This window comes from Emydura macquarii, unplaced genomic scaffold (genome assembly GCF_026122565.2).
Source record: "Emydura macquarii macquarii isolate MOO-44397 ecotype Brisbane River unplaced genomic scaffold, CSIRO-AGI_Emac_v2 contig_719, whole genome shotgun sequence".
NCBI classification, from domain to species: domain Eukaryota; kingdom Metazoa; phylum Chordata; order Testudines; family Chelidae; genus Emydura; species Emydura macquarii.
This window is the reverse complement of record NW_027130856.1, coordinates 17389493-17410564: the sequence shown is the minus strand read 5'-3', so window position 1 is coordinate 17410564 and position 21072 is coordinate 17389493. Positions and strand designations below refer to the sequence as shown.

The 21072-nt window shown below is 41.1% G+C and overlaps 1 protein-coding gene across 13 annotated transcripts in view; it reads left to right on the top strand.

Annotated features, from left to right (window-relative positions):
* Positions 1–21072, top strand: part of LOC137149266 (sodium channel protein type 5 subunit alpha-like) — a 319903-nt gene that overhangs the window by 132592 nt on the left and 166239 nt on the right. For 11 of the 13 annotated variants that reach the window (XM_067542779.1, XM_067542769.1, XM_067542778.1 and 8 more), the window contains exons 10-13: positions 1116–1313; positions 6075–6257; positions 8612–9013; positions 20259–20391. In XM_067542779.1, coding sequence (XP_067398880.1) covers positions 1116–1313; positions 6075–6257; positions 8612–9013; positions 20259–20391 — 916 coding nt within the window. Of the gene's footprint in view, positions 1–1115; positions 1314–6074; positions 6258–8611; positions 9014–20258; positions 20392–21072 lie in introns of those variants that run through there. The other 2 variants (XM_067542781.1, XM_067542780.1) reach the window with 2 other exon arrangements.

Genomic DNA, 21072 nt, shown 5'->3' with positions numbered 1-21072 from the left:
AGAGGTGAACCCAGTCCAGCTCAAAGGAGAATGGTTTCCACATTACAAAAGCCATCACCTCACTTGGCATGCTTCTTGACAGTTGAAGCAGTGACCAAGAATTAAATGGACATGGAGGCTAAATTGTACCCCCACACATAGAAGTGTTGTCCCCTGAGCAAATTTTCCATCAAGAAGGCCTTGAAGTCCATGTGCAAAAAAAAAAAATAATGTGTAACTTTCACGCACAGTTGTAGCACGTAAATTTATGCGCAGATCTGTGTCAACAGAAAACTCATTCTTACATGCTTTTGCTGTAATTGTATGTGCAAGTCTCAGAAACTGCGTGCCAAAATTAGGCACCAAATTGCATGCACATGGCTGTGTGCAAATGGACTTCTACCCACTGAAAGTTTGGTTCTCCAAGTCAAGACAGAATCATGTTGGTAAGGAAATCAGGGAAGGCTGTACTGCCACAGACCACGCTATCCAGTTCTTTGAATAAACTCAGACTCCAGTTTCCTGTGCCACCATCAACACAATTTATTTTTAATTTTTATTGTTTATCTCATGAAAACTAGTAACACATTGAAATAGAAGCCCATTAAATGACTGTAATTCATCTAATGGGTGCAAAATTACAGGTAGATATTTGGAAGGTTCAAGTTGTGATTGCAAAAAATGAAGGCTGAGCAGTCGGCACTTTGTACATTTACCAGAGTCTGAGGGTAAGTTCTGTATTAGCACACAATATGTATAGTCAGGCAGCAGGTTTCTGAAGGTCTGTATTCACAGAACATCAGTATGCTGACTTAGGTGAAGAAGGATTTCTCTGCAATTGGTTATAAGTTTATCTGTTATCAAACAAACTCAGACACGATATTCATGAGAAAAAAAAACAAACTTATTTTAAAAATGCATCTTGCTGCACGACACAAAGATCACTTGATTAAATTATGACAATCTCATGGGGGGAGTGCAACTTTCTATAATGTGATTGTTTTTACACTGAACAGCTTTCTGCTCAGGCTGTTAGCAAAGATCGAATTAAATAACAAGTAAATATAAGTCTTTTAAAACATTTTATAAACCTTAAACTTAAGTATGCCTCAGACTCCTTATTTTTGTTCTTACAGACTCTGCGATCAGCTGGGAAGATTTACATGCTCTTTTTTATGCTGGTCATCTTTTTGGGCTCATTTTATCTGGTCAACTTGATCCTGGCTGTAGTAGCCATGGCTTATGAAGAGCAGAACCAAGCCACCATTGCTGAAACAGAGGCAAAGGAAAGGAAGTTTCGGGAAGCCATGGAAATGTTAAAGAAAGAGCAGGAGGTCTGTAAACTCTTCTCTGTTTAGCCTTAGAAAGCCTGAACATGCAATACAATAACACTCACAGTATCTTTATTCTCAATGTCTGAGACCGATGAAATAAGGGCTCTATTGAAAATGAGCTGCTGGTTGTTGTCTTATTCAGAGGTGTTAAAATCTTTTCTAGTTGAAACATAATGGTAATGTTTGTGGCTTGCCTACACACAAAAGCTGTACTGCTTTATCTCCACCAGTATTGTTCCAGTGGTGCAATGTTCCCCCCACCCCTCCATCTACCCAATAGCATGGACACAGTTATATTGGTCTGGTATATAAGGCACTTTTATACTGGTATATCTGTGTCTACACTAGGGATTTTACCAGTACATCTGCTTTGGTAAACATCACACCCCTAACTGCAGCAGTTACACTGGAACAAAAAACTGTGTAGAACTGGACTAAAGTAGCAGCACTTCTCTTTGGCACATGGTAACCAACATTCCTTTTTCATCTGCTTTATTAATCTTACGGTTCCAAACAGCTAATAATATCCTGTTGTCTGACAAATGAGAGAATTTGTAGGGTCACCTGTTTAAAATATTCACAATTTTGGGGCTTTATAGGTAAAATTCTATATTATAGAAAGGTAAATAGGCACTTCTTGAGATTAAGCTTTCCACAACATGAAGTGGAACTTGGTTTAACTTGGGCTTCTGGTCACATCTACTCCTCACACCTGCTCCACTCATTCCCCGTCTCCGTGCACAAACAGCTCCCGTCTCCACTCCGCTCGCCCAATCTCAGTCTCCCCCATACCCACTGGCTCCCGGGCCTCTCTCCATTTACCTCCCCAGCTTCCAGTCTTCACCTTCTGGCTTCCTGTTCCAGTCGCTAGCCCCTGGCTCCCACTGTCCTCCTCCAGGCAGACTCAGTCTCCCCAATCCTAGCCACCGCCAGCCTTCCCCCCCGACCAAACTCTTTGTCCTCTACTCTCCTTCCTTACAGGTCTGTCTGTCTTTAATTTTGCCTCTGCATTCAAATCAGGCAGTTTCCTCCTCCACGCTGCCTATGCCCAGTAGAGGGGTCATTGAGAACACAGGAGAGACGGACTCGCTGCTCTCAATTCTGGTGCCTGACCCCGGCCCACTGCAACCCAGAATCGCAAATACGGGTGTAACCCTTCTGCCAGACAGAGTCGACAGCAGCAAAAGCTGGGTTCTATATCTAGGGGTCCCTGTCAATGATACAACACCAAACTCTCTCGAGCCCCCACCCAGTCACCTGGGAAATCACACACTATCCCCTGGGCACCCCCAAAGGGCAATACTTCCCCTCTCGCAAGCACAGAGTCTGAGTGTAGAAAGAAACCTTTTAATAGCAAAAGAGAGGTAACACAGCACTGATTTGGGAAACAGTGCAGACAGCATTCATGAACTTAATGAGCCAAACCCATCTCAGAGTACGGGGCGTGTCCTTCACCTCTCCCTTCCTTCTTTCCCCTGTACTGACCTTCCTAGTTGCAATGTCCACCTCTCGGGGTGGCTCCGTCCCCTATGCCGGCTCCTGTCTGACACAGGCTTGACAAGGCCCCCTCTGCTGCTGTCTCCTACCGCCTTCGGGCCTCGCTGAGTCCCCGACCGCTGGCAGCGACCATGCCTGGCTCCCGCTGATGGCATGTGGCTGGCACCGACCACGCCTGTCTCCCACCAACCGCTGACACCGACCACGCCTGGCTCCCGCCGACCACACCGGGCTGGCACCAACTGTGCCGGCCCCTCTGCCAACTGCACCGGGCTGGCACCAACTGTGCCAGCCTCCCACCACAGTTGCCTGTTGCTCACTCAGCTCTGTTAGTTGTCAGGCAAGGTTTCCCAGATCCTCTGCTGGTTCAGCTCTTTAGTGATTTCAGTTCATGGATAAACCTTCTGCTGACACACAGGTAATGTCCCTGCTTTCAAGAAACAAAAGACTCCAAGAGGAGTAATTAATTCTACCTTTTAACAATGGAAGGAGAGAGTCACTCCATGCGGGGGGGGGGGCCTTTGCCAGGGCCAGTGCAATTCCAATAAGAGACTTCTCCACCTTTACCAGGCTGAAACGTCTGTCCGCCATCCTTGTGGAGTTCTGTTTAGTTTAGGGTGAAGTATTCTATCATAACAGACTAAGCACAGTTTTGCTGTTCATACAACTGAAGGACAACATTTCATTACCTCAGCAGTTACCACAAAAGTAGTTTGTAGCCCCAAACCAGCCCTGCTAACCATTTCCCATTATGCTCAGCACCTAGGTAAATTATACTAAATACTTAATTGTACTCATGCAGATACAAAGCCCATGCAAATAAAGTGCCCCTCCCCCCCTTTATTCAGACACTCAGACCTTGCTTACACGGGGAAAGTCCCGCTCAGCCTCCAGCGGCGACATGCTCAGTGCAGACAAATTCTTTAGGGATTTTAATTGCAGAGCTCTAGCAAGCTAGTGTCTACTGAGCATGTGCAAACTGTGATGTTTCAAAGACTTATAACTTGGCTAAATTTGGGCAGATTTTCACAGGACAGCAAAAGGCACATCTTTTATGCAAAGGATGCCTTCTTCTCAAATGTTAAGTCCCCCCTTCAAAGCACACTAGAGTTTCTCAAAGAAAAGGTCACCAAAAGTATTTTTCATGGGCAAAACAATGTATTTTTTCTTAGTCTCAGAAACAGCTGAACCATTTTGGCTGAAATTTTTTTTAAAAAAAATTCAGCCTGAGGCAAGGTCTCGGCATGGAAAATTTCAGACCAAACAGTTAAAGTCTGGCAAAGTTATAAGCAACTGAAAACAGATGATCATACTGGGAAATGTAGTGCAACCTTAATAGCACCATCTATAATATTTGTGCAGATAACACACACATTAAGGCAAGCAGAAAGGAAAATTTAAATTGTTCAGAATGGCGCTCATGTTATGTGATACAAAGAGAACACAGTTCTAATTGAGAAGCCTGCTTGGCTGATCAGTCAACTTGTGCAATTGGCCTAACACATTCCTCAAGCTGAACCTAGCACCAAAAGAATCACTGGATCTTTGAGAGTGAAAATACCTCAACATACCAATTCAATCGGTTGACTCAAAGAGACAAAGTGGATGAGGTAATATCTTGTATTGGACCAACTTCTGTTGGTGAAAGAGACAAGCTTTCAAGCAACATTGCTCACTTCTTTAGAAACACAAAGGCATATGTGAACAATGTCCAGACAAGTGTCTGAAGCCTCCCTCTCCTTCTCTGCTCTAAGTGGTTTGTTCATGGAAGATATATCCCAAAAGAGTTAAATTTGCTGAGGATAAATAGAGCTGCTCCCACTCCTTGAAATACATGACTGATTCTTCTTACAACTGTTAACTTGCTGCATTACTTTGACTGACACCTCTGGGAGTCGGGGAATGTTCTATTTCTTGAGGGTGATTGTTTGTTTGATGCTGGTGGCTTACAGAAAATAACAATGAAGATTAATAAATTTCCACTATACCTGAGAACCCGTAGCATTGTTCAGTGATTATCTGTAGCATTGTTCTGATACCTTCTGTATTCTCTCAAGGAACCTGCAAAGGGGCTCATGCTTAGTAAAAAATCAGTGGTATGGCTATTTCCAGGAGGCTGGCATCCTCAAAATTGATCGTATTTATTTTGCCCAAGTCTGATTTTTGCCAAGTTTTCATTTGCCTCTTTGGAGTTGCAGAGGTCCCTGTTCCTGCCTGAGAGAATCCCCAACTCTCATCAAATGCTTCATCATGGGTCTGCAGCTTCTTTTCTAATATTTGGATTTTTCTTTCCTGGCTTTCCACTGACTTTTCAAGACCATTGATTTGTTCTGAGTTGCTGACAAGCTTTTGATTTCAGCTGCAGCTGGGTTTCCAGCAGCTCTCCTGTTATCAGAATTTTTGTGCAGTGATTCTATAAGATAGCTGATGTGGAGAATGTAATGCGGAGGCATGTGGATTTGAAAAGTCAGGCTTATCTTCTTTTACACCCCTGGTTTGCATTTATCGCCTCGGATCCCTGATCAGAGCTGGCGCAGTCACTGCTTGGGATAAGATTTCATTTAGAAAAATGTGTCAGCTGAAGTACCTAGTGTTATTAGTATCATCCTGTGAAGAGTACAGAGGTCTTGCAATGCGCACAGCCTGATGGTAGTAGGCTTGGCTCCACTCCTAGTCAACTTTTTTCATTAAAGGGTCACTTCCAAGGCTTGGTAGGCCTAAAACTCCAGTTTGTTCTGGTTGAAAGGCATATGTGTGATTCATTGTGTGTGTGTGTGTGTGTGCATGCATGCATTGTGCTGTCTGTCCACGCTCGTGCACAAACTGTTGAAATATATAAGAATCTTGCTCTTGAGTACTTCAGAAAACAACATTATTTTATATCTCCATGCCTCTGCCCAAGCAAAAGCAAGGAAGAGACTGGTTGGATAAGAACATGACATACACATATGCACTTACAGTCTTAGACTGAAAACTTAGTATCTGAGTTTATTATTGGTGAGTCATCCAGTGGATAAATGGAGATATTAGATATATTGCAGTACTGAGATGTAGGAGCTGAGAGAACTTTTAAAGACCAGTTTAAGTCAAATGGGGTATTTTTACAGTTAGTTATAATATTGTGACCTATCCCTTTTATATCAATTTAACTTTCTCCATGAGCTGAAACTTATCAATGAAAAATAATTGCCAAAAGAATAATCATTATTACTTATTGACATCCTAAACTTGCAAATGCTATATCTGCTATGTTCATTTTTTTAGGCACTGGCTGCTAGAGAAATTGATTCAATGTCATTTAGCTCATTTGAAATGTCACCTTTAGCATCCAAAAATGCCAAAGAGAAAAGAAATGGGAGAAGGAAAAAGAAGCCTTTGGGGTTAGAAGATTATGAGAAAGACCAAAAGGTTCCCAAATCTGAGTATGATGCTGGTCAGCGAAGAATGGTAAGTCATTATCTGAAATGTCCATGACAATTTACTTCATTCTGTACTTTGGTGAATAATCTGCGCTCTGAATGGTAGTATTGTAATTATTTTTTTTTAAATTAGCAGTAAACAAGGATCAAACAGTGAGCATCATGACAAGCTTGCATAAATTCTATATGTTATAATTATGGAGGGAAATATATCAACTCTAATTTCAAAGTCATCTTTTTAAATGCCCATTAAAGCATTTTTGTCATTTTTTTAAAATTGCTTTTTAAAACATTTAAAAATTTCCTCTGTCTTACTTATTTTCATTGTAACATGTTCATTGTAATTTTCATTCATATAGTTATATCAAGCACATTCCCACTGACGGGCTAGTGTCTCTTTTACTTTTTAATGATGTACAATGAACATCTGAAAAGCTTTCTTTGCTTTTTAATCTTTTGCCAATCACCTCTAAGTACAAACTTGCTGGCACAGATTTCCCTGTATACTGCAGGAAAAAAAGAATATGGATAAGCCTATTGTTAAAAAAGATATTCTGGTAATATCACTGACATGTCAATGTGAATCTGCAGATACTGGAGATACAATGGCAGTTTCAGATATTAACATTTGTCTATGCTTAGAAGGGAGCAAAGTTCAAAGCAGTTTATTTGTTGTTGTTGAATAGCCATGTAATGGGCTTAGTCTTTTAGTGCTTTATTGTCAGTAAATCTGGGGACATTTGGCAACCACAAAAACTGCATGAAAATGTGTAAGTGAAGTAAGTAGATGTGACAAATTAATGACTCCCCAGCTCACAACACTTATTGTTAGTTTCTATACATGACACATTAGGGTTTTTTAATCTCAGAGGTTTTGTTGTTGTTTAATTAGGTGAGTGGGTTGCATTACTGATCATACCATGGTGAATGCTAGAATTGCTGTTTTGATTCATTCTGAGTGGCTTTCAAGATACCCAGTACCAGAAAGAACAGGAGCCGGAGCTGCACCTTTGTCAATGTGTTTCTTAGGTTATATTTCTTGTTTTCATTTTTCACCCCGGATGCCATATGCATGAGGAACATGGAAGTAACATTTCAAGGCTTATAGTAAATCGTCTTTGTAAGGCTGTGCCTGGCATGGTTTGAGGGAATAAGGCTGAGTCATCATCATTCAAATGAAATCTGAGCTGCTGTAAGCACACTGCCATCAGGAATCAGTTTCAATGACTGTATCGTGAAACCCAGATATGGATTTTTGACCATTTAGTAAATGGTAGCAGTCAAAATGACGTGTCTTTATATACAATGGGCCTGAATTTTTATAATCTTACGTACAACGGTGTAAATCAGGAGTAATTTCACTGGAGTCAATGGTGTATATCTGGTGTAAGTGAGATCAGAATCTGGCCCAGGAAGTTTGACTTGGATAGTGGATGCTGAACATTTTTTATCCCTATTAATAAAGATTTGGACCGTGAAAAAGTTCAGAAGAAAATAATAAGTACACAGGCCACAAAGGTAAAAAAATAGAATATTTGGTGGGAAAATATCGTTTTTCTTAATTTATTCCCTCTTTACAGATAGGAAAGAAGAAGGACAGACTCTAAGTCTCTGTGCATTTCCAAACATTATTTTCAGTGAGGCAGTGTTCTTTTTTAGGATTTTTTTTAAAGTTTTTTTTACTGTTGAGCTTAATCACTGATGATGATCTGTCAGGTTTGCAGCTACTGTTAATGTATCATCAAAAGAGCCACTATTTAGGTATACAAAATATTGCATTGTAGCTAGGTGATCTGCCCTTTGCAAGAGACAGTGATACACTTATATTGGGATAACTATTCCAGAATCTACCATGTCTTCTCTTCTCACTCTGCTTCTTTTTTTCTTCTTCATCCTCCTTTCCCTCCTCTTCTTCTCATTCTTCCTGCAACTCATTTCTTCCCTTGTTTCTTTATCTCTTGCTCTCAGTTGTGAAGATGTACTGTGATACCTTAATCTGGGGCTGGATTCACCAACCTGCACCGCTCTTATGCTTCTCATTCTCCCTCCTCCATGTCCTTTCACACTAATCCCATGGAGAGGGAGCAGAAGCAAAGAAAACATCCATCCTACTAAATGAGCACCGCCTTGGCCCTTTACATTTCAGTACATCTTTAACAGCCATTTATTAAACAAATACCTCATGGCTAGGAATGGTTATTAAACCGCAAAACTATAGTGATATTAATACATCTATAGTAAATCCTTATCTAAGGCACTTGATTTAAAACGGCACTTAGTGATCTCCCACAGTAGATGGGGGAAATCAAAACATTCATCACTCCCAAAAATGTGTTGCAAAATATTACTTTTTTCCCCTTTTTCCTTTCTGGGGGCTTCCAGACTCTCCTTGGGATTAGTTATGGTCCCAGTGCAACCTCAGTGATGCGCCGAGTCAGCCACGGAAGTATATTCAGTTTCCGATTCCGTGGCAGAGACATTGGCTCCGAAACAGATTTTGCCGACGATGAGATCAGCACTGTCGGGGAAAATGAAAGCCAGAGTGGCTCATTGTTAGTTCCGAGGACTGGGAGACGGTCAAGCGTGCAAAGTCAAGCAAGCCATAGTTCTCGCCCTGCTACTCCAAGCTACATGCAGAATGGCAAGAGGAACAGCTCAGTGGATTGCAATGGTGTGGTTTCCTTGATAGGAGGAGGCACCGGGGCGCACAACCCAGATGCAACTTCTCCTTCAGGGTTACTGCTGCCCCCAGTTATTATGGAAAACCCTGGGGTGGGCAACATGGTGAGTACAATATGATTTTAATATGGTTTCCATTCTTGTTTCTTTCACCAGTGTTATTGGCATTTGCTATGATGTCTGTAGACAACATGTAACCAAAATCCACCAGACAAACTATCTGAAGACCATGGCCAAATCCTGCATTGATTTGCACCATGTGCAACCTAAGAGAAGTCCATGACCACTGGATGGGACTTACCCAGAGCATTCTCCGTGGAGGCTAATATTTGTATTTTGGTTGTGATCTGGATTCTTTTGCTCAAAAATATAGATATAAATGAAAAATAAAATCTCCCCGTCCCATTCTTCATGTGGTAGGTGTCTGGTGGGTTCCTTCTGCCGTTTCAACCTCTGGCATTGAGTGGTGGCCCAAACCAATATTTTAAAAATACCGCTATGTGTATTTCATTCCATTCAGTGATTTCCACACACATCCCTCCACCCCAGCAGATTCCTACTTTCAGACATCTAGCCATAGCTACTCGATAATATTTGGGGAAATAATTATTTATAGATCCCAGGTAGGTACCAGGAAGACTTTAGCATCCAATTTAAATAAATTTCAAATTAGAACAGCAGATGATTAACTGAGTTTTGACTTCTTGCAGAGTCTTTGCCACAGAGTACTGTGGGTGGAGCCATGTAATAAAAACCATTGGCTTTCCTCTCAAAAGGACCACATTATTTAAAAAAATAAAAATAAGGACAGTGCTTTTAGTGCTTTCACAGCATCAGCTGCCATTAGTAAATGCCAGGTACAAGAGGCAGGTGTAGTGTGGACAACAAGTGAGATGTGAAGTAGCTTTTTCCCCAGAGCTGTGCAGCTTCTTCAATTTCCAGCTTTGTTCCTACACCCATAGAGAGACTCCCTGCGCTTCCCCCTCCCAGCTTGGAGAGATCCCCACAATGAGATCCTGCAACCCCTATAGGACCTCTGATACCCATACTTGCCCTCCCTCAGACATTCAGTACTTTCCAGCTTGTCCTGTCAGCTCCCTAGTACATTCCTGCAGCTCTGCTTGTATAGAATCCATATATGTTTCTGCTTCATTAACACAGGCATTTTACAAAACCACTGATGGATTCGCACTGTCTTCAATGTGCCATTCCATTGGTCCCTTTTTATAGACTTCCTGAAATGCGTTGTGCTTCCCTAGACCAAGGGTGTGATGGGCCCTTACACAAGCTTGCAGGGGACTGGGCATGCACAAGGACCTTCTCTTCTTGCATGGCCTGCACAAGGAGCTACAACAGTTGCAGTCCCTGCACACCCCTCTGGATGCACAATGCTTCAAAGAAGCTGGCAAGGGACAGGGAGGAGCCTGACCAGAGCTCCACCTCCCCTTTTCCTCAGGGTGGGGAGCAGGTCAACTGCACCATCTTAAGTGATGATGTAGCCTGCACAATCCTGCAAATAGAGCCACTCATCGTAAACTTAAGGATGAATGGTCTTCCCTATGATTAACAACAGTATTTGTGTTCTATTTTCTGTTCCCAACATTAAAGACATGGAGATTCTTACAAACATTTGCACCTCCTTTTTATTTAAATATATTGTTACATCAACCTATTTTTAAAAAAAAAACATGGAAGAAGACCAATCCTGAAAGCAGTCGCTAGGTGGATCATAATATGTTACCGGCCCTGCTGCTGAAAGCATGACAGAAGCATGGCTATTAGAGTAGGGACCCAGTCACAAAATTCAGAGCTGGATCTTGAACTCTTTGCAATCAGAAGATATTTTGATTTGGTCCTTTAAGAAGTAGAGACCATCCACAAAATGTGGTTCGGGATCTGGGTTTGGAATTAATGGACTGTCTCTGGTTATACTGTACAGTATATAGTATAGCAGCAGAGACATTTATTTAATTAATGCACCATCTGAAAGAAAGGGGGAATGAGTATAGTTCCCAATAATAAATAAAAGATGAAACTAAAGCCATTAAAATAAATTACATAATTAATCATACAGATAATGGGATTCTGAGATAATGCGGTGTGCCCATTATAATTTTTAATTCATTATTATTTATTTAAAGTTTATTAAGGTTGATCCAATAAAATAAATGTTACAGTTTACTTTGATTCAGTTTAACTTTGTATGAAACATGCTGTAGGTAGAACACCTGTGAAGCTCAAGGTTTATGAAGGACCATTTACTTGTGTATTTATGAAAATAGTCTGAACCAAATCAAGAAAATGTTGATCATTTAGTGCTGTTCCCTCTTTTGTCTGTCTGTGCCAATCCTGCAAGGTTCTTCTCACCCCCGAACTCCTGCAGTCAGAACTTCACAGAACTTCACAGGACATTTACAGAGTCGGGTTCTGAGGGAAATTTTGAACTCTGCTAGCATTGCTCTTTATTTGCCAGCTCCTTTTAAAAACATATGTTGAAAATTAACTGGACTGGATGGTAGGAGGGAGCGCTGTTGGCGTTTCTGTGGTTGTCTAGGAAATAGCGCCAAGGCACTATAGCAACAGATGTTCATTTAGTGCTGAAATGTGGAGGATGTTGTGTGTTCTGTGGAACAGGTTTGGTATCTAATCTATCCAGAAAATGTGAGTTGGAGTTAAAAGCTAATTGGCAGCAAGCCCATTGCCTTACAGATTCATTATTTAAGAGAACTGTAAGAACTATGCACAAATAAACTGACTAAACTGTGGAGCAAATGAAGAACAACTGATAAATTGAACACTGCACTGTGTTTTGTGATAAAATAGCTCTCCTACTAGTTTATTGTTTTGTATTTTTTCAGTTTTCCTTCAAATATTTTTAATGAATTATGTTGCTCAAGAATGAAGTTATCTTTTTATATAAAAAAGTAGATATAGCAGTACTGAAGTTGCAAGTTTCCCCATGTTATTCTGCTAATGTGTCTCAACTCCTGATTTGAAGGGTCTATTGCTTGAAGTGTGAGGGTAGTTCAACTGTTAATGCATTCCCTGAAATGATGGACCCAAAGTAACAATGAGTTTTGAGGGGTTCATATCTTACAACCATCATCCCATACAATTTTGCATAGGTATTTATTTATTTAGACATTTATGTGGTGCTCAGAACATTAAAAAGATTTGAGTATCTACATTTTTGAGTGCCTGAACTGAGACACTTCAACAGGTCCTGATTTCAGATTGCAGGTGCTTAGCATCTTATGAAAATCATGCCCACTTAAGGTTTCTCAAGTTGATCACTCAAAAACTGAGGCACCCCAAACCACAAATCACTTGTGAAAATGTTTGTCTGTCTGTATGTTTGGCTGTAGTAACGTTCATCCTACAGATTTTGTCAGGTACAGTAGTTCAGATCCTGATGAACAACTTGGCGGCTGTGTGCTATTTCAGCTGGCAACCAAAACTATGATCCTGCCCATCTTCAGGAGTGGGGGAACACATGTTCCTTTCTATTTTTCATCTGATAGAGAACAAACTCCGTAGCAGACAATTTGAGTGTTCAGGCTTGTCACCTACACGAGTGGTCTATGAAACCTTGTTCTGTAGACATTCTATTACAGAGCTGATGAGTGTGTAAGCTACAGAAACCATTTCCAAAAGCTGTTTGTTCTGCACCGGGGTTAGTTGTTAGGCACTGACAACTGTTTGCTACATCAGTGGGAAGCCAAATTTCTTTGTTTTTCCTCTCCTCTCTCTAATTCCAAAATACAGCTAGCAAAACAGTACAGAGATAACATAAACTGAGTGGCCCAAGTTTGGGACCGTTAGTCCTGTTTGTTGAGAGAGTCTCCATAGTCAGCACGCTGATTTTCATAGATAGTGTTCTAACTGCCTATATTTATCTACATCTGTTCTGCTAGCCTGCTCGCAAGCTGCTCTGATCTAAGCCATCACAGAGTTAAATATGCAGCCTAAAGCCTGGTCTACGCTAGAAAATTAAATCAGTTTAACTACGTCGCTCAGGGGTGTGAAATACCCACTCCCCTGAGTGGTGGTTAACCTGACCTAACCCCCAGTGTAGACAGCAGGAGGTCAACAGAAGAATTCTTCCATTGACTTACCTACCGCCTCTCATGAAGGTAGATTACCTATGCCGATGGGAGAACCCCTCCTGTCACTGTAGGTAGTGTCTACAATGACGCGCAACAATGGCTCAGCTGTGCCACTACCGTGTTTTACGTGTAGACATACCCTAAGTAACGCCAAGAGCACCTTCTGCTCTGCAAGGCACCCCTCATCTCTGAAAGCAAGTATTTCCTTGCCACGTCTCTTCATACTTCATCACACCTCTTGATATTGACATGCCACATAAAAACACTTGAAAAAAAATGAAGAAAGGAGGACAAAGTTCTCAGGCACTCCTGCTTGCCAGAATGACAGGTTACTTTTCAGTTTGCAGTCTAGAAAACCCATCAAAATCACATGGGGAACAAAGTAGTGTAATATAATAGTAATCTGCATGCACTCTGAGTAAAGGCAGCCCTGTGTCGGACAATGGCAGCTCAGTTACATAGGAGGAATAGACATGGAATTCCAGACATGGTTTGTGAGCTCACTCCCAGAAGTCCAAGTTAAGGCTGAAAAGTCTGAGCTCCCCTGGGAATTTCCAATATATTTGATATACTAGCATGTTATATGGGGCCTGATCCTGTTATCAAACCCATTGCATTTACATAATGTAACTCTATTGAGGTCATTAGAGTTACCCTTGATATACACCAAGATAAATGAGAGAGAAATTAGACCCTTGTAGTCTGATCCTCAATCCTGCTCTGGCTGCCCCTGAGATTGGGAGGTGCTGAAAATTATGTCTTTTCCCTCCTCCTCAGGCATGCTGAGCATTGTTCCGGGATGCTTAGGATGCTGTCCTTGGTCTTTAATAGAAAAGGCTTATGAATTAAACAAGCAAATTGAAGTCATGTTGCAAACTCAAGCGTCAGTACATTTGCATCACAGTTATTTGTATTAAGGTGTCCAATTGCTTTGTTTTGTCTTGGTAGGAATTGTCTTAGTTATTTAAAAGGTTAGAATAACATCTTGCACACAACAGGTTAATCAGTTTGAACAGAATTGTATTAACTTAATGGGCTGTAACAAGGCTATTTTTCTGTAGCTTGACACATCATCAGATCCAGTGAGGATCCCTGAGCAAATAGCAAGAGGTTTCTGATAGCTGCATAGAGTTTTATTAGGGTTAAGTTATAGACAGAATTCCATCCTCTCTTGCCTTCAGAAGCCAGTTAGAGCCCTTTCACTAACACCATGGGGAAATCTCAGGGTTCTTGGCATCATTTGTTAAGTGAAACAATTGTTTTTGGAGGTTAGACTAGGCAAGAAGCTGTAGCTGGGTACAAACCTCTGGGGTCATTGTTATTTATAACTTCTTAGTATTTAGGTTGCCCTGATCGCCAACCAGTGTTGTTAGGGAATCACCTCAGCAGCAGACTCACATCTGGGTCCTGAGAATAGCAAAGTCACTTATTAAATGGATTTTGAACATAGAGAGACAAAGCCAAATATAAGCAGTGGTAAAAGTACCAGGCTCACAGAGATAGTTTTCAGTGTTTCCAGTTAGAACTGTCAGACTGGCACTTTCTTTTAGGGTTTGATCTAAAGCACATTGTATCAGTAGGACTCTTCCCTTTGATTTCAGGAGGCAGCAGATCTAGGCCTTAATGTGCCTAACTGCCAATATGAGCATCCAAAGGCTGGATTTAATGTCCTGTTAAGATGTCTGTTTGCACATGCCAATTCCTGAGCCTTCTATTGGTCAGATATTTTCCCCCTGTAAAATAACAGAAATGACAGAAGTTGCTCCCTTGACTTCAGTGAGACATACTAGGCAATCAGCACTTTTAAAAATGGCGCCACTTATTTAGGTGCCCAAATAAGGATTTAGGAACTTTAACTTTAAGCATCCAGTTTTGAAAAGCTTGGTCTTGGTTTTCACTAATTATAAAATCATTTCACTGACCAAGACAGTTTTTTTATTGTTGACCGCAATACAGAAGCAAGGAGATAATTTTTTCTCCTAGCTTTACCCAAGACTGGTGAAAAAGCAAAATGTCATTGCTTTCCTTATACCAAGAAAAAGTGTTTGTTGACAAAAAAGCAATCCAAATATCACCGCTCATATGTAATATAGACAAGAACTTGCTAAAATAATACTCTCTTAGTCCCTCAGTTGCTACCACTGCACGTGCAGAGCTTTCAGACTGTTGCTAGTTTCATATTATTTGCAAACTTTGCTTAGGCAAATCCTGAATGAATATATACCTGCAACTAATTATTCAAACATGCAATAAACATTGCAAGCTGTTTTAGCATACAGTGCTGCTTCTCCTTGTATAATGTCATTTCCACAAAATTAAAATTCTTCATTGCATGGTAATGTGTTATGGGAGTCTCCTTCAGTCTTGTTAAATATTTGTGCTGTCTCTTTATTGGGTCCATTGTTTATACTGTGACCTGTCCACCCCTTTTTTTATGCTTGAAAAGGCTTTTACAGTACATGGAAAATTAAAGTTGAACCAGCTCCAAATGCAGCCTTTAAAATGCTGCCATAAAGGATTCTATCTTTGTACAGCAGCATTGGTATACTTCAGAATTGTGGTTACTCAGAAAAAAATACTTTTGCAGTGTTATATATCATCATTTATATGTAAATTACAAGAAAATATTTATTTGTTCCTACGGACTTAAGCTAATACACGTGAGAAACGTTTCCCATGAACAAAGTAACAACGTAGAAACAATCTTGTTGTGCTGGAGGTGTCGTTTTTAAACTCTGCTGTGGTTTCATGCCTGGACTTTAAAATTATCTCCTGCTACACTTTAAGAATTATTATTTTTGTTTAATTTCTACTGAAATATAAATACCATGAACCATTATGCCTGTGTAATGACAATACTATGTATCCTGTTCTGGTTGCCTGATTCCTGGATGTGTTCTCTATCTCAGACCACCTGAACTGCCAGTTCCACATACCACTGTTAGTTATCTCTCTGTTCTAATAGAGAAAGGTACTTATATTCCTTTCAAAGAATAACTGTTCAGAAATTTCCCCAAGTAACTTCAATAATCTACAAGAATTTGTATTGATGGAAACTTTCTTTTCTTTCTTGAGTGGTGGTGGAATTTGTAACAGATTGAAGGTTGGGTTGGGACTTGGGCTATATACCTATGAAAGGGAGTAAGAACATTGCTTACACTCCTGCATAGTCTACCCAGACCTTGCATTCTGGCAGTGTGTGCCCACTTAGTTCCCAGGTGGGAAGAGCTTTGGCTCCGCCTCTCACTCATTGACCAGTGCAGCGGAACAAGTGGGAAGTGTATGTGTTGTACTTTGTGGCAGGTGTGGATCAGCAGCAAATTATGCCCCAACTGAGTTTTGAGGAAGCAAGGGAGGAACTGTAACTCAGATATCTCTCTCTCAGAGGATATTCACCCTTACTCACATTGGATAGTAACTTACTTTGCAGATAGTCCTTTGAATGGCAACATGACTATTTGCACAATCAGGTACTATGTAACATTGTAAAGGTCTCAGAACTGGGCCTACTGTGATTATTGAGAGGAAACCAGAGCAATTTGAAAATCCAGTTGGATTAGAAATATTCGGTACTATAAATAACAAACAAGAAGGGAGTTCTGGAATCAGTATTCTTTTATGTTGCAGGTCCTATTTGTGCTAAACTCTCATCGTGATCCGTTTTATAATGATAAATGTAACAGGAAGGATGCCTGTGACAAATCCTGTTGGAAAAGTAATGTGGTGCATATGTTATATTTATTGTTGCAATTTTGGACCTTAAGGAGTGTATTCTCTGTGCACCTGGGAGTAAAGAACGTGTTTTGCATAAGGACAGGCTAGGTGTTTTTCTTGACATGAGCATTTCTGCACAGGCCACCGGAGGCATGATATTTTTCCTTATAAATTATTAACAAGTTGGCACTTTCTGGATGGTGCAACACAAGAAGCACTACTGTTATGTGCTAAATTGTGGGTCACAGCAAAGAGGAAGATGATACTCTGGTTTGAGAAAGAGGAAGGGTTAAATAATCCAGAAGAATTTGAAGTGGAAGATTTATTTATGCTTCATTCTGCAGAGAGGGAATTAAAAGAGCAATTTCGTCTCTCTTATTCATTTTTGTTTGTTTGTTGTTTCTTTCTACTTTGACATTTGTTTCTGCATTTCCCTTGCCAGATTATTTCTTTACCTTTTGTAACATTTTATTTCACTTTTGTGTATTTTATTATGTATTTCAAATTGGTGTGAATGGCTATGTAATTTTGGAAATGTTTTCTCTTTAATAAAATGTTTTTGTTTCTTTGTTTTGTTGAGGAGTTTTTGAAGGAGGTAGAAATAAAGCAAGCTAATTTATTTAAAATATGTCTCCCTTTTCCCTTGCTCCATAAATGCCAGATAGCATGACAATATCTTATATTGTTCACATTTACAGGATTTTGTTTAAATAGGTTTTGACTACAATAACTTTTCCTTTCTTATGATTCTGTCAGTAACTTGATGTACGCTGATCAATCTTTTTATAAAAGAAATTAATAAAACTTTATTTTTTTTAAAAAATGCCATTGCTGGTAGCCTGGTTTAGCCAATGGTTGAAGTGGTGATTTAAAACTCCTTATAGTAGTCTGCTCTACCAATGTTTGATATTTCTAGCCACAGAACTTTGACATTATAGATTGTCAGTATTATGATTATTATTTTATTAATAGTAGCACACAACAGTCCTAGCCCCATTGTGCTAGGCTCTGTACAAACATATTACAAAAGGGCAGTCTCTACTCTGAAGAATACTAACCATGCATACAGTTCTGGGTGCCTCACCTCAAACAAAGATATATTAGAATATGAAAAGATGCCAGGAAGGGCAATGGAAATGATTAGGGGTATGGAACAGCTTCCATACAAGGAAAGTCTAGAATTGCTCATCTTAGAAAAGAGATGACTGGGGGGGGGAGGGAGATATGATAGAGGTCTAGAAAATCATGAATAGTGTGGAGAATAAGGAAGTGTTATTTACCCCTTCACGTAACACAAGAACTAGGGATCCCCTGATGAAATGAATAGGTGGAAGGTTTCAAACAGACAAAAGGAAGTACTACTTCAGTCAATGCACAGTCAACCTGTGGAACTCCTTGTCATGGGATGTTGTGAAGGCCAAAAGTATAACTGGATCCAAAAAAGGATTAGATAAGTTCATGAAGGATAGGCCAATCAAGGCTATTAGCTAAGGTAGTCAAGGCACAACCCCAGGTCCCAAGTGTCCGTAAACCTCCAAATGACAGAGGTTGGGACTGGATGATAATGGATGGCTCCCTCAAAATTGCACTGTCCTGTCCACTCCTTCTGAAGCATCTAGCACTGGCTACTGTCAGAAGACAAGATGCTGGGCTAGATGGACCATTGGTCTGACCCAGTATGGCCGTTCTTATGCTCTAAAGAGCTCACAGACCAGATCAGAAGAATAGTTTGCAGGGTGTTTTTTCAGAATGTTACCTCTGTCACTGAATTTCCTACAGAGCCCCTTCTTTAGTGGAGAAGTCATCTCTAGGAGGAGTCCTGGGGTACCCAAAGCCGGTGGGAGGTCCTAGTAGTGCCTGACTCCAATGCTGCATTGACAGTGAGTGTGGCCAGAAATGGGAGGGGCACAGAGCTGGTGCAGAACTATAAGGCTTCCAGGTGGATAGTCCAAGCTTCCCACTTATTCCTTGTGGTCACCGCAGATCCAGAAGGATCTTGGCAGATGCAGGAGGTTCCACAGGGCTTGTGGGAGAATCTAGTAGCTCATTCCTCTGCAGGGAATATATAAAGCGTCATAAGGGGAACCTAGTGGAGATTTTCTCTCCCTCACCCTCCCATGAGTTTTATTGTAAGAGGGGGAGTCCAGACCCATCTGGCCTAGAGGTCTGCTTGGGCCTGATTTTTGGGCCCAAACGAGAACCAAGCCCCACCTACCTGACCCAAGCCTGAGAGGGTTGAGTCATTTTTCAATCTGATCCCAACCCTTCCCCCCTCCCCAAACCTGAATCAGCAACATCAATGCCTCTCACCTGTGCAATTGTCTCTCCTCCTCCTGCCTGGGAGGTCAGTGTAGCAGTGACTGTGCGCCCTGCTCTTACTAAACACCGCCCCTTGCTGTACTGTGCGTCCTGTGGAGTGAGAGGTGCTGCAACTCCTCTCCAAGCTCTGCAGCACACACAATGCAGTGGAGTGGCACTGGCCAGCAAGAGCAGGGCCTATAGCTGCCACTGTACCGACCCCACTGGCAGGAGAAGACCTGACCCCAGCCTGAGAAGTTCCAGTTGTTTTCCCACCCGATCCAGACCTGACACTTCTAGTCAGGACCGACTGGGTTTGGGTCAGGTCGCAGGGCTCTCATCTGGTCCTCATTACCATAGTATCTGACCACCTCGCAGTCTTTAATCTGATTATCCCTACCATACCCTTGTAAGGGAGGGAAGCATTATCATCTCCTCTTTACAGATGGGGCACAGGGAGGATAAGTGACTTCTGCAAGTCACACAGGAGGTCTGTGGTGGAGCCCTGATCTCCCAACTCCTAGCACTGGATCCACTGTCCCTTCCTCCTGTGCGGGGATTGGCATAAGTAAAGCAAACAGGATTTGTCTCTGTATGAAGTTGTAGCTTGTATTAAAAACTCTTACTGTTTGTGTTCTTGTAAGTGTGGCAGTAATAGGTCTCATCCTAGATATCATATGGGCATGAAAATATTTTATCCTGTTGGCTGGCACCAAGAAAAGCCAGTTAACAAAGAGGCACTTTTCACCACTAGCATTTGCTTTGTTTGATATCAAAGGCCAATAAACTGGAGCTTGTGTTTGTACCCCTTTTCCTCTGCTACTCACATAATTAAACAGTTAACACATTTCAGAAATAATGTTATAATTATTTTAATTAAATAGAGCTTCTTTAACAAGCTAGGAGCTTACTGAGGTGCTATTTTTTGGATGTTAGAAATACCCTTCATCCTCACTTGCATCTTTTTACATGTTCAGTCTGGATCAGTGCACCTAGATCAAGGAGCAAAAATTTCAGTAGAACTTGTGTGACTTAGACAGCTAAAGGGCGATTAGGGGGTTGCTCTGTTCAGTGTTGCAATGCTTAAGTTCCATTTCCAAAATAAAAGTCTCATGAAACTTAGTCTCTTAACTGCGTAAAATGGGTTTGGGGGGATTTTGAAAATTCTACTCCATGTCTGCCCCGACTTCACTCTCTTGTATGGTGCTGACCAACTATGTCCATTTAAACAGACCTCTCCATCTGATGAGGCAAGCAAGAAGCAGCTTCTGATGCCCCATCGCCTTTCAGTCGACCATTCTGATCAGCCATTTCAAAGACCACGAGCAGTGAGTGCAGTCAGTATCATCACCAGTGCCATGGAAGGTAAGATGTTCCTTATTGGTTCCTTAATTCAAACCCAAGTACATGTTGGCAGGAAAGATCCTAATGTCATAAATATCAGTGTCTTTTATTACCAAAAAAAAAGTTGCTGTACTAGAGATTAGTGGAATCATTATGCCACAAATATAGTGGGCTAGATGGTAACCCTACAATCCAGCCTGGGTAGGGAGCAGCACATAGCTACATTGCCCTGGAAGTGAGGCTGGAACTCAGATTGTGAGTCACAGGTCAGTTCTCTCCCTACGGGGAGAAGTAATTTGCAAGAGCCCTGCTGACAGAAATTACTGCCTCAGTTCTGGTGCAAGAGCTAGTGCACGGACGACGTGGGGTCAAAATTCTCCTCATTGTCCTCTTATCTGTATGGGAAGTGGAGGAGTAGCCCACTGGCAGCTGTTCTTCCAAGCACATTCCAATGGTACGAGTAGCCCACAAAAGGGCATAAATGAGGTCCCTACATCCTCTTACTCCCCTGTACGAAGGAAGCAGCACTCTGAATTGCATCACATTTAAGTATAGAAAGGTAAAAATACACATTTTTAAAAAAATATCAAGAGGAGATGTTCAAAAATATTCTCACTGCCAGTCAACTCAACTGTACTGCAGGTGAAACATGCATGAAATATGTTTCTGAAAAACAAAACCATTTTCAGTCTTGCCTGGAAT